The sequence below is a fragment of the Alligator sinensis genome, unplaced genomic scaffold, assembly GCF_000455745.1.
Source record: "Alligator sinensis unplaced genomic scaffold, ASM45574v1 scaffold37_1, whole genome shotgun sequence".
Lineage (NCBI taxonomy): Eukaryota > Metazoa > Chordata > Crocodylia > Alligatoridae > Alligator > Alligator sinensis.
In genome coordinates, this window is record NW_005841955.1 from 2,063,346 (window position 1) to 2,078,788 (window position 15,443).

At 41.5% G+C, this 15,443-nt stretch overlaps 1 protein-coding gene across 1 annotated transcript in view; it reads left to right on the forward strand.

The window, feature by feature from the left end:
* Window positions 1-13,878, forward strand: part of COL12A1 (collagen type XII alpha 1 chain) — a 139,049-nt gene extending 125,171 nt beyond the window's left edge. Inside the window, exons 61-66 of the mRNA XM_025200085.1 lie at window positions 5,875-5,910; window positions 6,018-6,084; window positions 7,883-8,071; window positions 9,195-9,263; window positions 10,362-10,532; window positions 12,847-13,878. Of these exons, the coding sequence (XP_025055870.1) occupies window positions 5,875-5,910; window positions 6,018-6,084; window positions 7,883-8,071; window positions 9,195-9,263; window positions 10,362-10,532; window positions 12,847-13,028 (714 nt within the window). The 3' untranslated portion in view covers window positions 13,029-13,878. The remainder of the gene's footprint in view (window positions 1-5,874; window positions 5,911-6,017; window positions 6,085-7,882; window positions 8,072-9,194; window positions 9,264-10,361; window positions 10,533-12,846) is intronic.
* The last annotated feature ends 1,565 nt before the right edge of the window (window positions 13,879-15,443 follow it).

Consider the following 15,443-nt stretch of genomic DNA (forward strand, 5'->3'; position numbering starts at 1 on the left):
GCAGGAGGCTCTGTTCCTTGCTAGGGGGAACTCTTCCTCTCCCCAGAGGGGCAGCAAGAGCACAGAGCTCAACTGGGCAGGGTGTGGGTATGTGGGGTGTGAGGGAGGGTGGGGGTGTAGGGACCCCCACACACTCCCCCCATGGAGTGCAGCCCCTGCTGCCTGACAGCAGCAGCAGGCAGGGAGGTCAGGGTGCTCGTGCTCGGCGCAGGCATGGCTCAGGCCATTGCTGTGCAGGGGGAGGGATCAGAGCCTGACTTATCCCTGCAACTGCTCCCTGAGCCTGAGCCTGCAGCAGGGGAAGCCCCACATTGGAGCCAACTGCCTCCCCCACTCCCTGCTGTGCAGGTCCTGCACTCTACCAGGAGTGGAGGGAGTCCCACCCCCTGCTTCCCCACAGAGTCCAGCACAGGGCTTCCCCTCTGCAAGTGCAGAGCTGCAGGTGCGGCATGGAGTCGCAGGGATAGAAGCAGCCAGGCAGGCTGTGCGGGGCTGTGCTCTTCATCTCCAGCACAGCGCTGGCTTCCTCTATCCACTGGGCTCTGCGCCACACCTGCAGCTCCACACTCGCACAGGGAAGCCCCATGCTGGACTCTGAGGGGAAGCAGGGGTGGGGCTCCCTCCACTCCCAGCACAGTGCCAGGACCTGCACAGTGGGGAGTGGGGGAAGCAGCTGTTTCCAGTGCGGGGCTGAAGCTGCAGGTTCAGGCTCAGGGAGCAGAGCCACAGGGATAAGGCAGGCTCTGCTCCATTCCCCAGTGCAGCGCTGGCCGAAGCCATGCTTGGACTGGGCACGAGTGCCCTGACCTCCCTGCCTGCTGCTGCTGCCATGTAGTGGAGGCTGCATGTCATGGGAGGAGTGTGAGGGGGTCTGTATACCCCCACTCTCCCGCACACTCCACACACTCACACCCTGACCAGCTGAGCTCCATGGTCCTGCTACCCCTCTGGAGAGAAGAGGAGGAGGGGGAAGAGTTCCCCCCCAGCATGGAATAGAGCCTCCCCCTGCCCCCCGCCCCTGCTCTGGGGCCAGTCAGCATCTCATGGTGCTCCCCCTGCCCCTGCCCAGCCCCACAGTGATGGCAGTGAGAAAGGGGAGGAGGAGAAAAAGTCCCCATCTAGTGCCTCACAGAGTCCCACTCCCCACCTTGGGAGGAGGAGGAGGGGGAAGAGTCCCTCCAGCATGGAACAGAGCCCCACTCCCCACCTTGTGGGGCAACCTGCCCAGTATGGCCCTGTTAATGTGAAGGGGGCAGGGTAGGGTTAATTCCTCCCTCTGGCCTTTTCCTGCAGTCAAGGTCTGCCAGCTCCAGGGGCCACCACTGCAGCCCCCTCCCTTCTGCTCCCTGGAAGACAGGCTGACCCTGGCTGTGGAGGAAGAAGGGAAGGAGAGAAAAATTAACCTCTCCCCTGCCCACTTCGCCTTAATGGGGCCATGCCGGCCAGCATCTCTGCTAGGGCAGGCCCCTGCTTGGCTAGAGAGCAGAGGGATGGGGTCAGCCCTGAGGCTAGAACAGAGCCCTGCCCAGCCCAGAGAGCATGCCAGGATGCTGGGGGAGTCTGGTTTATCTTAAATCAGCAAGGGGTCTGGCACAGACATTGCATAAACCAATTTGAGCCGAATCAGTTAAGTCTGATATACTACATTCAACCAGGTTCATCTCAAACCTGTTTCAGCCATTTTGAAACTGATTTATATGCACCCAACATCTGATTTATCTATTTGGTGAATGGACACATAGACTGTGTCCGTGTTTACAATTTTTATGCCATTTTGATTGGAATGTGGACATCAGGGCTGTGCGAAGCTTCAGTCTCTGATTTGATTCAGTGGAGATTCGGCCTGATTCGGTAGCTGAATCTCCATATCCAAATCAAATCAGGACACCCTTTAATCTCTTTGAATTGAATTGGAACCCTCCGATTTGATTCAGAGAGATTCAGAAAGTTTCAGCGATTTGAACATAAAAACAGCTTTAAATGTTTTTTCTACATACTTCTAGGTACCAGGGGGCTTGTGAATGCTGTGATGCTGGGGTGCATGGAGCATCCCACAGGAGCACAGCGGGCTCCCCAGGGTACTCAGCAGCAGACCCAAAAGTGGACCAGAAACACTTCAGGTCCACTTCCAGGTCTGCTGCGGAGCGCATTGGCCACCCACCCCCGTGCCCTCCTAGCTCAGTGACTGGTGCCTCCTGGGTCTGGTAGGGGCACCCAGGGTCTCCCTGAAGCTGATCACGAGCCAGAGGGGCACAGGGGGCCCCCCTGGTGCACTCCTCGGTGGACCTGGAAGTGGACCCGAACTACTTCTGGTCCACTTCTGGGTTCTCTGCCAAGCATGTAGGGGACCCTGCTGTGCTCCTATGGGATGCTCCATCTGCCCCAGCATCACAGCATTCACGAGCACGCCTGGTATCTCGAGGTATGTAGAAAAAAATTTTAAAGCTGTGTCTATGGCCGAATTGCTGATTCTCTGAATCAGCATCGAATCTTCAGATTCAGATTTGGCTGAATTGAATTGGGGTCAGTGATCCGAACCAATGAATTGAATCACTGTCCCTGATTCAGGCCGAATCTGAATCAAAAAGGGCCCGTTTCATACGCCCCTAGTGGACATCTCACAACGAATTACAAACAAGTAACATAATAAAAAATATATTTACAGAAATGTAGTCATTGAATCATTTCAAATGGATTCATTTTCAGAAAATAACAACATTCTGGAAAATCAAAGAGAGAAAGAGAAGCTAAATTCATCAAATTTATAATTTGTTAGCAATTATTTACCTAGCTGTTTGTATTCTATATGCTATAATCACTGTTTAATGGATTCAAGAGAGAAAAATAGAAGTTCATTATGGCTCATTTTATACTGCTAGCAGACTTAGGAATAAAACTTTTTTTTCTGTGTGCTGATATCTGCTTTGAATTCTGAATATTGGGGTTTGACAGTTAAGCAATAGTGTCACATGTTAACTTATTATTTATTGGTATTACCAAAGCACTCAGGCACCTCAGTTGTGGACCATGATTTCATTGTGCTGCATACTGTACAAACGAAGAATAGAAAGACATCCCCTGCCAGAAGCACCTTGCATTTTAAGACAGGAGAAAGGAGGGGAGGGTAAGGAAAGAAAGAAACAAGAAGCGGTAGCCTGTTTATTTGTCATGTGTATTGCGTGTATTGCAAGCAGATATCAATTTATAAATTATTGGTGTGATCTGCTCCAGTTTCACCAGAGCTGTTTCAAAGTAGTCATTCTAAATCCTTTAGTTCAACCCTCATGGCTTCAGTGGAAGTTTCTGAAAGACTGCTACTGCATTCAAATTGTATCCAGCTTCACTTTGACCTCAATGGAATGATTTGTCATCGTGTACTACTTAAGGTTTTTGTGGGTACCATAAGAATGCTATGAAAAGCAGCTACTGCCCACACTCAGTATTTGCTTTTTTGAATGGCGATAAACAAGACTGTTTAAAGAAATACTAAATTGTCAAAGGCACTTTTCCTTAGGACATAATTATACTTATGATTGGAACTAGATGAGGCAGTGGACTATGGAACTAGCCTTTCATCTTTGCAAACTCATAGAAGATCCAATTTCTTTTTAGGCTACAAGAGAGTATCTGTTTGGTTTCATATTAATCCCTATTTTGACCAGCCTACTCCCCTTTTTGGCACATTTTCACAAAATCTGCCATTTGCTACTGGAACAGTAGATGTGGGTCATTTAACATCACTCAGTGCTGGCTTCTCTGTTTCCCACTGGTAAAACAACTCTGGGTTTTAGTGAGGGCATAGTTAGGCAAAATGCTGAGTGCTTTTGTGAAAACTACCCTGAAATATGGACTGTTTTATCTGGGGCATATTATCATTAGGAATAAATTGCATCTCTAGAGCTGTGTTTGAACTAAATGCAGGTCAGGCAAAGTGTAGGGTTTTTTTCTGTTTGATTTGTGGTGTGGAAATGTACAAAAAGCTTTAAACAGGTTCTTTGTTTCTTCAAAGAATGATCTAATGGCTGACATTAATGACCATGTATCTGATTTTTAGTTTATTTGAAAATGGCATCTGCATTTTGCCTGTGGCCAAAACAATGACAAATGGACCAAAACCAGCTAGAAACACTTTTTTTGAGATCATTGTTGTGTATTCTGAAAATATCTCAGGCTAAGTATCATAATTATGTTTTCCTAGGAAAATCGGTCATGCTCTGTTTTGACTCTTCTATTAAATATCAATGGAATGCAAACATAAGGCTAAACTCTCAAAACATTGTGTGGGAGATACACACACAAAATTTTATTTGCAGAATGGATTATGTGTGTATATCTCCAGAACAGTGTTTTTAAAAATATCTTCATAATATACTTTAAGCTATTGTGACAACTCAGACACTCTTTTAAAAAATATCAATTCTGCTTGGCTTCTTATGTAGTACTGTAAAAAAAAAAGTAAAGAAATTCCCAAACCAAATAAAATTGCTAGCACTATGTATACATGCACAATCAAATGGGAAAATGCTGTCAGAGAGAGAAATACAGTTCTTGGCAAATGAAATTAATTATTGTGGCAACTCAAACTGAAGCTAGAAAGAATATAGTGATATCAGTACCCATTCAATAGTGATGACTTATTAAGAAGGGGTAAAAGGAGAACCTACAGGATTGTAGACTGATCAAACTTTGATATTTGGTAAGATACTAGAAAATATCATAATCAAGGAATATATGTCTAAGCACCTAGAGGCTAACAAGGTGATCAGGAACAATCATAATGGTTTTGTCTAGAACAAGTCATGCTTATCATTCTGATTTCATTCTATGACAAGGTGACTGGGAAGGAACAGGGCATATGATATAACTCAAAAGGCTTTTGATTCTGTCTCCCATTCCATTCTCATCAATAAGCTAAGGAAATACAGCTGGGATAGAACTGCTATGAGGTGGATGTATAACTGGTTAGATACTCATGTTCAAGGAGAGCAACATCAATGGCTTGATAGCTAATTGTGAAGAGGTATTGAGTAGGGTTCTTCACAGGTCTGTCATGGGTCCAGTGCTGTTAAATATTTTCATTTGTGACTTGGAGGGTAGAACTGAGTGTGTACGTAGTAAATTTGTAGATAACACCAACTTGGATAGGGTAGCAGGCACTTTAGAGGACAAAATTAGGATTCAAAATGGTCTTGACAAATTGTTAAAATGTTAAAAATGTTACTTAGGTTCTGGAATCTACATCAAGGGAAGTTTTTAAGAGTAGGTTATACAACCAGTTCACTTGTTTGGATGATCATGCCTTGAGCCAGAGGTTGGACTTAATGACCTCCTGAAGTCCCTTCCAGGTGTACTTTTCTGTGGTTGCTTGATGACAAATCTTCTGCTGAACAACAGTGCTATAAATAGTGGATCGTTTCAGGAAAGGAAGGGAAGGGAACAGAAGGGAAACAGCAATGGTCATAATTTACTTGGAGTACTGGAAAGCTTTTGTTAGGGTTTCCCCCTTTTTGAGGTGGGGGGCAGTGGTTCTATTTTGGGATGTCATTTTGCATCTGCAAATAATTGTAGATTCAGATACGTTTATTTAAATGTCTAACCTTTGATTTTCAGGTGAAAAAGCTGCAGTTCCAGCAGAATTACAGGTGCACATTTCAGTATAAAGAGGCTGTGGATGGGCTTCTCTGTCCATCTCTTTGTGTAACCCATGTACCAAAGCACCAGACTGTGATTTCCGAGCATTTTTGCTGGAGCTCTGTTTCTTTTTTGTCTCATAGCCTTTACTTTTCTTTCATCCCCTTTTGTTTTCTATGTTCTTATACAACATCCTGTCATATTCTGATACATAATATAACAACAAACTTAAATTTGTTATAGGGGTCACCTGGGACAAAAGGAGAAAAAGGTGACAGAGTGAGTACTACCTTAAACTTATTTTCACTCTTATTTAAGTATTATACTCTGGCTCTTTAAAAACACAGATGTTGTACTAATAAAATGCTTGGTTTTAATCATTTAAGGGAGACATTGCTTCTCAAAACATGATGCGAGCAGTTGCAAGACAAGTCTGTGAACAATTGATAAATGGTAAACAATGTTTTATTTTTTCCTCTTTCTATTTTCCATACTGCTAATTTAATAGTTCATTTATTAAAAGAGAAAAGGGTGGTTTAAATTTGAGATGAAAGGACTGTGCCTGCAGAGCATAACAGAAGCCTGTGCAAGGTCATTGCTGTCTTTCTGTGCCACTAATTTGAAACAAAGAAAACACAACACAAAATTGGGCCCTAAATCTGAAAGACTAAGTTATTCAGAGTCTAAACTCTCACCTCTGGGAACCTGTGTTGCAGTCATGCATGTGTCACAAAGAAAATGTTTTCTTTTCTCTCAGGCATTTGCATGTTAGTGTTGTCCATTAAACCACTATATGTTTTGTCACAAATGATGTCTCCTCTTGGAACAATAAAAGATGTAAAAGTAGGTATATTATGGGAGTTAGGAGTGAAGGATTTTGGTAAGTGTAATTGGATAAGTGATGTACACAGCATGAACTGTGTAATACAAGTTAAAATCTGACAGCCCTGGATAAAGTCCCAAAGTTCAGGCCTTCAAACAAGTATTTTAATGTATTTAGCTTTTACTTTTATTTAAAAGCTGATGTAGTTCCTCTACGCCTGTGCAGGAGTGACCACTGGAGGATTCAGACAGAGGAGGATTCTCTTCCGTTGTGCGAGGGGCTCTCAAAGGGGTGCAGCTCTGCATTTTTTAGGAGTGTCCTCTTGCACAGGCACTTTCAATAGCAGATCCAGGAGCAAGCCAGGTGGGTGCAGCTCCCACCTTGGCTGTGCCACACGTTCAGTGTGCTTGCATTTATAACCCAGTCAATGCAGGCCCCATCCAGAGCTCGATATGTTCAGTGAGCTCTGACCTCACCAGCTGATTGAAGCAAGCTCTGGTCGGAACCCCTCCTTCCCCCACCCTGTTTTTTCCCCCTAGCTTCAGAGTCCAGGGGGAGAATGATGCTGCTGTTTGCCTTTCTCTTCCTTCCCTTCCTACTGAATTCAGCGGCAGGGGGGAAGAGTGGATCAGCAGCATCAACAGCAGTGCTCACCGCCTGAGCTCCAGAGACACACAAAAGCAGGGGCTCCAGATGCACCCTAGTGGCAAGAGCTCACCTGTGGCATAATGAAGGACTGGGGGCAGGGTGTGACCATGCTGTTGCACCCCCTAGACTCTTCAGATCATATCAACCCCTTCCACAGCATGACTGCACTGTTAGGAAGGACTAGATGGGATTTTCCTTCAGAACAACTTGCTGCTAATATTCTCTGTGAATTGAACTCGCCCTTCTGCAGAGAGCAAGCATAAGCTGTACATCCTCACACTTTTACTGTTACTAAAGTGTAGACCTTGTACTGGACTTCTGAAAAGGCCCTAATTTCATCCTCTGTTCCCTAACCCTCCATCAGCTCTCTGAATGGAGGGTGTCCAGAAATGTGATATTAATGAAAGATTGCAATGGAACTAAGTTGTGCCATTCTTCAGGCTAGGAGACAGCTCTTATCCAGGGTTTTGCCAAAAAAACCCAACAAAACAGTAAACTAATACTCAGTTTGCAGTCATCATCACCTCCAGAAGTTAAGGATTTTTATTTAATACTCTTTTTCCAGAATTCCCCCTTTCTTTCTGGGTAATCTTATCTTGCCTTCATCTTGCTCAGTGTATCCATTCCAGTTCACCACTGGAATGATATTTGTATGCATTTGTATGCGAGTGTGCGGGGCGAGACGGAGGGGGAAGGTTTAATGAAAATATATTTTTTTTCTTCCTGCTCCAATAGGAGATTTTCACATGTTTTTATTGAAACAGTTTCTTTTCTTTAAAGGCCAAATGAGCCGGTTCAATCAGATGCTTAATCAAATACCGAATGACTACTACTCAAACCGCAACCAGCCTGGACCCCCAGGACCTCCAGGTCCATCAGGACCTGCCGGAGCAAGAGGTGAACCTGGACCTGGAGGTAGACCAGGGTTCCCAGGACCACCTGGGATGCAGGGACCAGCTGGTGATAGAGGTGGGTAGTGCCCAAAGAACATGTGTATTTTGCAATAAGCATATTCCAGAGCTGCTGAGTGTCTATTCTACATTAGAAGACAAGGCCTGAAATTACATAGGCTTGCACTGACAGTGCGCCTCTCTGTGTGATATTTATGGAGCACCAGTCACTGTGGAGTCTCAGTCACTATCTCAAGAAAATATATCAGCTTTATCAGGATATCTCAGTCCAGAGAATGTTTTCTTCTCAAAGCTGTTTCTGGTATTAGTCAGCTATGTCTTGACAGGCTACTTTGAGTGCCATAATTCTTCTTAGAATAGGCATTGGGTTGAAAGAAAACATTATTCATTAGCAAGAATGCAGTACCTTGCCAATACAGAAATTATCTCTTTTTTAGCTGTATATGGGAAATACAGCACTGGATGAACATGTACATTCCAGGTGTTTTACACTACTATGGCAACATGAAATAGTTGCAAACCCAGTTTAAGTGGCTGGGTACGCTTGATTTATGGCTCCTGTGCATCACTACTAGAGCATAAAGTGGTTAAGTTGGACTAGTAATTTTGGTGCTCAGTTTTTCTGGCTTGTTCTGTACATTTCAGAATGTAGAAGTGATGGTGTTTTTTCTAATTATAAAATTTACTTTGCCACTTAAATGGAAAAAGAGAAGTAAGGAAAATCATTTATTTGAATTCAACTATTCTAGAATATTTATGAATGCTGTTTCAATACAGCTATTGCTAAGGATATTTAAGGTACATTTTTAAATACAGAGATGCCAAGTTGGACACTTTCACACACATCTCTAATTTAGTGTAAGAAACTTCTGGCGAGTTGTGGGTGCCTCAAAGATTTTTCTGTGCCTTAAGATAGCCTCTTTATACATTTCCTCTGTACCCTACATTTAATATTCTTGTCTTTTAGATGGGGATATTTGCTTTCTTAAAGTATTTCACTTAAATTATTTTCCCAAATCCAAAGTAAGAGTTATTGGTAAAACTGGATTTGACCAAATTTAAAATAATAAATAATTTGAAAAATCATACATATTAATGAAAGAGCATGAAGACACATTTTTCTATCATTGTTTTTTTTTCTTTCTTTCGGGTCTGGGATTTATTTTCTTTTGATTATTTAGGACTGCCAGGAGAGAAAGGTGAAAGAGGTATTGGATCTCCAGGACCACGAGGTTTACCTGGACCACCTGGTAAATTTTCTGTTTTTAATTAAATCAAATTACTGCATGATAGGAGAAAAAGGAGAAAGTGTTTGGGAAAAGATTCTTCTTGGGGCAGCACATTCTTTGATTACTTCTCACAGCAAATGAACATACATTACTCAGTGTGGTTCTTGGTTTTTAATTTTTACACAAAATTGGAATTGAATGAAACATTTTGCAAATGTACTAGATGTCTGTAAATTGTCAACGTGTAAATGATTACTTGATCATGTAAATTCATTTTTGGTATGTCCAAATTTTTTTTAATGAAAATGATGATGGAACCTTTATTGGCTCAATATTTGGGCTTATTCATTCAAAAATGGACTTTTTCTGTATTTTTATATTTGAATGTTGTATTTAGTACTTGGAATTTCCAGTACCATTGCTGGATTATGTATGTAATTACCTCTATATACTTAAAATATAAAGTATCTCACATCACAGTAGAAAATAGGACATTTTCACTGTTACTTTGCCCTTTGTCTCATTCAGTTTCATTCACTGATGTCTTGGCAGAAATAGTGTGTCTCATTGTTTCTGCCTTTAATTTACTAGGTTAAACATGATTTTTTCATTACAGGATCCATAAGAAGTTTGCTACAAATTGTAACCTCTCTTGGTTGAAGTTCTACATTTCTGTTAACCATAATATAACCTGTTCCAAAGAAAACATTACCTCATCTACCCAAGGGCTGCAGAGTAGCAGAATTAATTCACTCCTACATTTTAATTGAAATCCAGTGTGCTTGTCTAATGTGGTAGTTTCCCTGGAGATCTTCATATCTTCCACAGAGTGGAAATAAACCAGCAAATTCATTGATGTCTTTAGCTTGGCTCAAACCTTGCCAAATGAGTTTCTGTGAATAAGATCTTAACTTAGCCACACATAGGGAAGCAAGTTATGATGAGTCACATTTTTGGTTTTTTGGTTTCTTTCATTGATATCCATATAGAAACCAAATGTAAACATTTCCTTACCAAAGGCTTGTGCATAGTCTAGACTCTAGACAGCAGTAGTGCCAGCTACTTTATCAAACTGCTCTATGAAAAAAAATATTATTTTCCTTTTAATTCTAAAATTAGGTCCACAAGGAGAGTCTAGAACTGGTCCACCAGGTTCAACAGGCTCACGAGGACCACCTGGGCCACCAGGTCGCCCAGGGAATGCGGGTATTCGAGGTCCCCCCGGGCCACCTGGATATTGCGATTCATCCCAGTGTGCTAGCATTGCTTACAATGGTCAGGCATTCCCAGGTAAGTTATTGACAACTCGAACTACATTTATCTTAAAGTAGCGTTTACTTTATACTGAGCTTCTTTACACAAAACAGACCCACTAGTCCGAACATACTGAATCAGAAGCAAATGTTACTCCAGCTATTTAGTTGCAACATTTCATGTCAAAACAGTTTTGCCCTTCTATCTTAGACAGAAGTTGGAGCATCTATGTAGATTATTATGCAAATTATCTTGTATTAATTTGAAATGTGTTTAGCTCTTGGGAGCAAGCAGTGATTGACTTTTACAAACAATTTATTTTTAGTACATAGAAGGTTAATAGATGCTAATTTTGATATTAGGATTTAAATGACCATTTTCTTCTTTTTTTTTTTTTCCTCCTCCTTCCAATCTTCTTCAGAACAAGGTTGAATCCTCCATGTTTCACTTGAAAAATAAAAAGAACGCTCTGGTTGGCAATTTTTGTGTGTCTCTTTTTGAGCAATGTCAGGATTATTTATAGAAAATTGATACCTGAAATCAACATTTTCCACAAAGAAAAAAATATTCTATGATACAGTGCAGACAACTGAAATACTTCACTGGCCTATGATTTATCCCAAGTTAATCACCATGGAGCCTGTAATTAGCCTTCAGACATGTCAGTTTTCTGTTGTGTGAAATGGATTAAAACAATGGCTGTCAGTGTAATCAGAATAATGGGTGATGCTGACCACCAGTTTCAAAGTGAGAAAGCAGTAACTTATTATGTATTGGGGATCCTACAGGACCACAGTATTGTCAACAATTCATTTGTGTGCACTGTAACATCTTACTATTAGTGTACATGTATACTACTATTGGATATGGTTTGCCCCAAGTGTACATGGGACTGTGTACACATGCACACAGGCTCAGTGCTGTTGGATAAAAAGCAAGGTGTTTGCTCAGACTTAGCACAAGATTCCCAATTTAAATGACAGAGAAAGAAAATTGTACCCATTATGCAACAGTGCTGTCTTTCCTAGTAAATAGCTATGTATACATATATAGATATATGCATTGAACTTAACAATTGTTTGTTAGTTGGATGAAACAATATTTTGCACAGCATTTTGACTTTTTAAAAAACTAACATCCTCTTTGACCTGTTTCAGGTTACGGCTAACACATTTTCTAAGTCACCAGTACTGCTTACAGTTTGAATACATGAAAACCCTGTTTCTCAGATGTTTGCGCACGTGCTTAGTAGGAACTGAGTCTGTTTGGATATTTCACCGCGGATATGGTTACTTGAACCATGTTGGCTTCATGTGATGGGGAGATCCTTTATACTAACCATGCTCGTGAATGAGATGAAGGACATTGATGTCAACTCGTTAAACCTGTTGCATTTCAGTAATAAAGCAGAAAACTAAAAGTTCTTTTAAACCCCAAAACTTCAGAAGATTCTATGTAGATGGAGGCTTATAAAACTACTAACCAGTGAAGGTAACACCTTTGTAGGAGACAGATTTAACCTGGTAAATGAGAAATGACTTATGTACATAGTAAACTAATTATGGCTTGTAAATGATTTGTATGGGATCATGTCCACTAAAATCAGTTAACAATTTTACATTAAGCTTCTGCATCAAAGCCTGTTGCTGCTTGTTGCGTGCCAAAATAACACCTTTGAAATCTACCTGTCTGTTGCTTGTTTTCAATGTGTCTGATTCAGGGCATGTGCATTTTTGTATCTGGTTTCTGTAATTGCAGTTATAAATACTGAAGTCTTATAATTATTTTTCTTCTGTTTTGCTGTAGTTTTTGGTGTTCCTCCAGCACCAGCTGTAACTCGGTCTGTTACGAGGAACAGCACGAGAAAATGACATGTACTGTATATTGCCAGTGGTGATAGATACGTGTACATTTATTTTCCCATCCTTAGAGAAAATTTGTGCGCCAATGAAACATTTAATCACTTTGTTCTACTACTCAGTTGGTTTTAAATCAAATCCAGTCTCCTTGGATGTAAGGAATGACCTGTAAAATAGTATTTGTATTTAATTTTTTTACAATTTATTGGGCCATGGCATAACATCCTAAGACTAGTTTTGCAAAGTTGTTTCCTGTAAAAAAAAGTTAAAATCATACAAGGCAGTCCAAAACTATTTTTAAATGAGTATTTTATGGCCCCCATAAAAGTAATGATGAAAACTGGAAAAACAAGCCAGTGATTATTAATTTATATATTTATTATATGAAATTAAAATTGGACTAATAATATGTAGACTAACTTTCATTATACTTGTGGATTCAAAGACATGCTATAACTATAATGTTCAATCGGACAACTATTTTCAACCAGAGCCGTACGTGCCCGAAAGTGGACCCTATCAACCTGAAAGTGAACCCTTCATAGTGCCAATGGAGTCAGAAAGGAGAGATGCTGAATATGAGGACTATGGAGTTGAAATGCGTTCACCAGGATACCCTGATCACATGCGCTGGAAAAGATCATTGTCAAGAAAAGCAAAAGCAAAACCATAAAAGATTTTTTGCCTTGTTATGGGTTTATTTTGATTGGGTTTTTTTGTTTTTGCTATACTTGCATATGCAGATACCTACAGAGTGGGTGTTATCGTATATTCTCAAATACTCCTCCCCAGTATTTTCAAATCGGTAATGCACTCACATCCTGTAGGAGTATCATGCTTATGTAGGAATAGCAGTGTGTGTAACTATACAGTTTATTCTTGCTTGTAAAATACCTTTGCTTACAGTAACTGCCTAAAGCTTAATTGTGTGCTTTCAGTTATCACAATGCAGCATTTCTTTAAAGACAAAACTCAAAAATGAAAAAATATACCCACAGAGCTGCTGCAGATTTTTTAGAGAGTATCTGCTTTAGCTCTGCTGTGTTCTTTTTCAAGTGCTTGTTTGCAGTTCAGTCACATCAGAAGCCTGCACTGTCAGGTTTTACATCTTTTACATCATTGCCAATTTGTTCTATCCTTACTTATACCTTACAGGGCATATACTGCTCTTATACATCTCCTTTAACAACCGCAAACCTTAAGTAATGTAGCTGAAAACAGTGTATCAACTGGATACAGTTTTATAATGCCTTAAATCTCCTTGTAGACACATTAACATTTAAGCCAAATTGCAGTCAATCCTGCAGAGATGGAATTGCATGTTTGTGTTGTATATTTAGTATGGATTTTTTTTCAGACAACAATGTTTCTTAGTTATCAAAAGCAGTTTGAAATTGTTTGCAAGACTATGGATATAGAATTGCTGCTTTTATATTTTAACTGCAAATTGTGAATTTCACTGCCTTATATTATTTATTTCTGAAATGAAAGAGGCATTTTTCAATAAAACTACTGAAAATTAATAATGTATGATTGTTTCTTAAAAATGGTGCTCTGGCTTTGGATTTCTGGAATGCTAGATTCAGATGTGGCAATTACATATGCAGATCCATATATTTACATTTTCATCATTAAGTCCTGATGTTACAGAGCCAACAAATTACTTTGAATCTGTGTGTAGTTTATAGACTAGGGACAGACATTATACATGAACTAGCTAAAGTGATCAGAAACTGTTTTAAACCTGTAACAGAACAGAAGTTCAATGCATGTAAACCAGTTTCAGAATGGCAGAATGGGTTTACGATAGACCTGGATGGATGTAGTGTTAGATTTAACTGATTTAGGTTAAATTGGTTTATTGAACATCTGTCCTGACTCAAGTTAACTCACAGTCCTCCAACATCCCAGGGTGCTTTGCACCTCTTGCCCAGGTTCAGGGAACCTCTTCACTGAGGTGTAGGGATCCCCCAACATGGGCTGATTCTGGGGCCAGTGCTGGCTGGGCCCTGGGCTGAAGGGACTGTTCTCCCTGCTCCAAGGGGGGTGGAGCTAAGCCAGCTCCTGACCATGGTGAGGAGTAGGAGTGGGGGAATCCTCCTCTGCACCAGCACCTGAGGCAGGCAACCCCCACACTGAGGCATGGGGATTCCTCATGTGGGCTGATGCCAGGTGCCAGCTAAGCCACGGGCTGCGGGGACTGCTTCTTACCTCTGTAGGGGCAGAGCTAAGCAGGTGCCGGACCATGCTGAGGGATGTGATGGGAGAAATACCCCTCTGGCAGGGCACAGGGAACCCTGTCTGGGGTGGGGGAACCCTCACTGAAGCATGGGGATCCCACCATGTAGACTGATGCCTGGCACGCACTGAACCCTGGGCTAGAGGGACTGTTCCGCCCCACCCTATGCAGGTGGACAGCAGTGTGTTGGAGGGTATGGACACCACTCAGTACCTGCAGTGGCTGGCAGGCTTGCATTAGCACCCCTCAGCTTCTGGCTTGGGCCCCTGCAGGCATCTGGCTGCCTTTTCCAATTCAAAAGTGAATGCCAGTTCACTTCTTTATTGATTCAATTTACACTGCTTAAATAAACTTGCAATGATTTAATCAATTCAGCTTCAGGCTTTTTGACTGTTTGTCTTTAGCCTAAGACTGACAGTGGGAGGCAGAAGATCTGTATATGATTGATGAAAGGAGTGATTCTCATCCTCTGGGATATGAATATGACTGCCATCATCATATACAATATAATGAGCAAGTGCGGAGACGCATATTAAGTATTTTACATGACCGTCACCTTAGTACTCATCTGTGTGCACTGAACTCTATGGAAAGACTCAAAAAGTCCAACAGGAAGTCAGTGACAGAGCTGGGTCCCTGATATAAGGACTTTACAGTAGCTCTCTAATCACTGGACAATCCTTCCTTTCTTTTGGGAACCATATGGTAAATTTTATTTTTAAGAATTACAGGTTTACATGGTATACTTTTTCTACTAAAGTAGCATATTCACATCAAGAATGATCAGGGGGTGGACAGGGATGGAGCCCCCTCATCCAGCCCCACCCCCCCACCCCCTCTCCCTTGCTG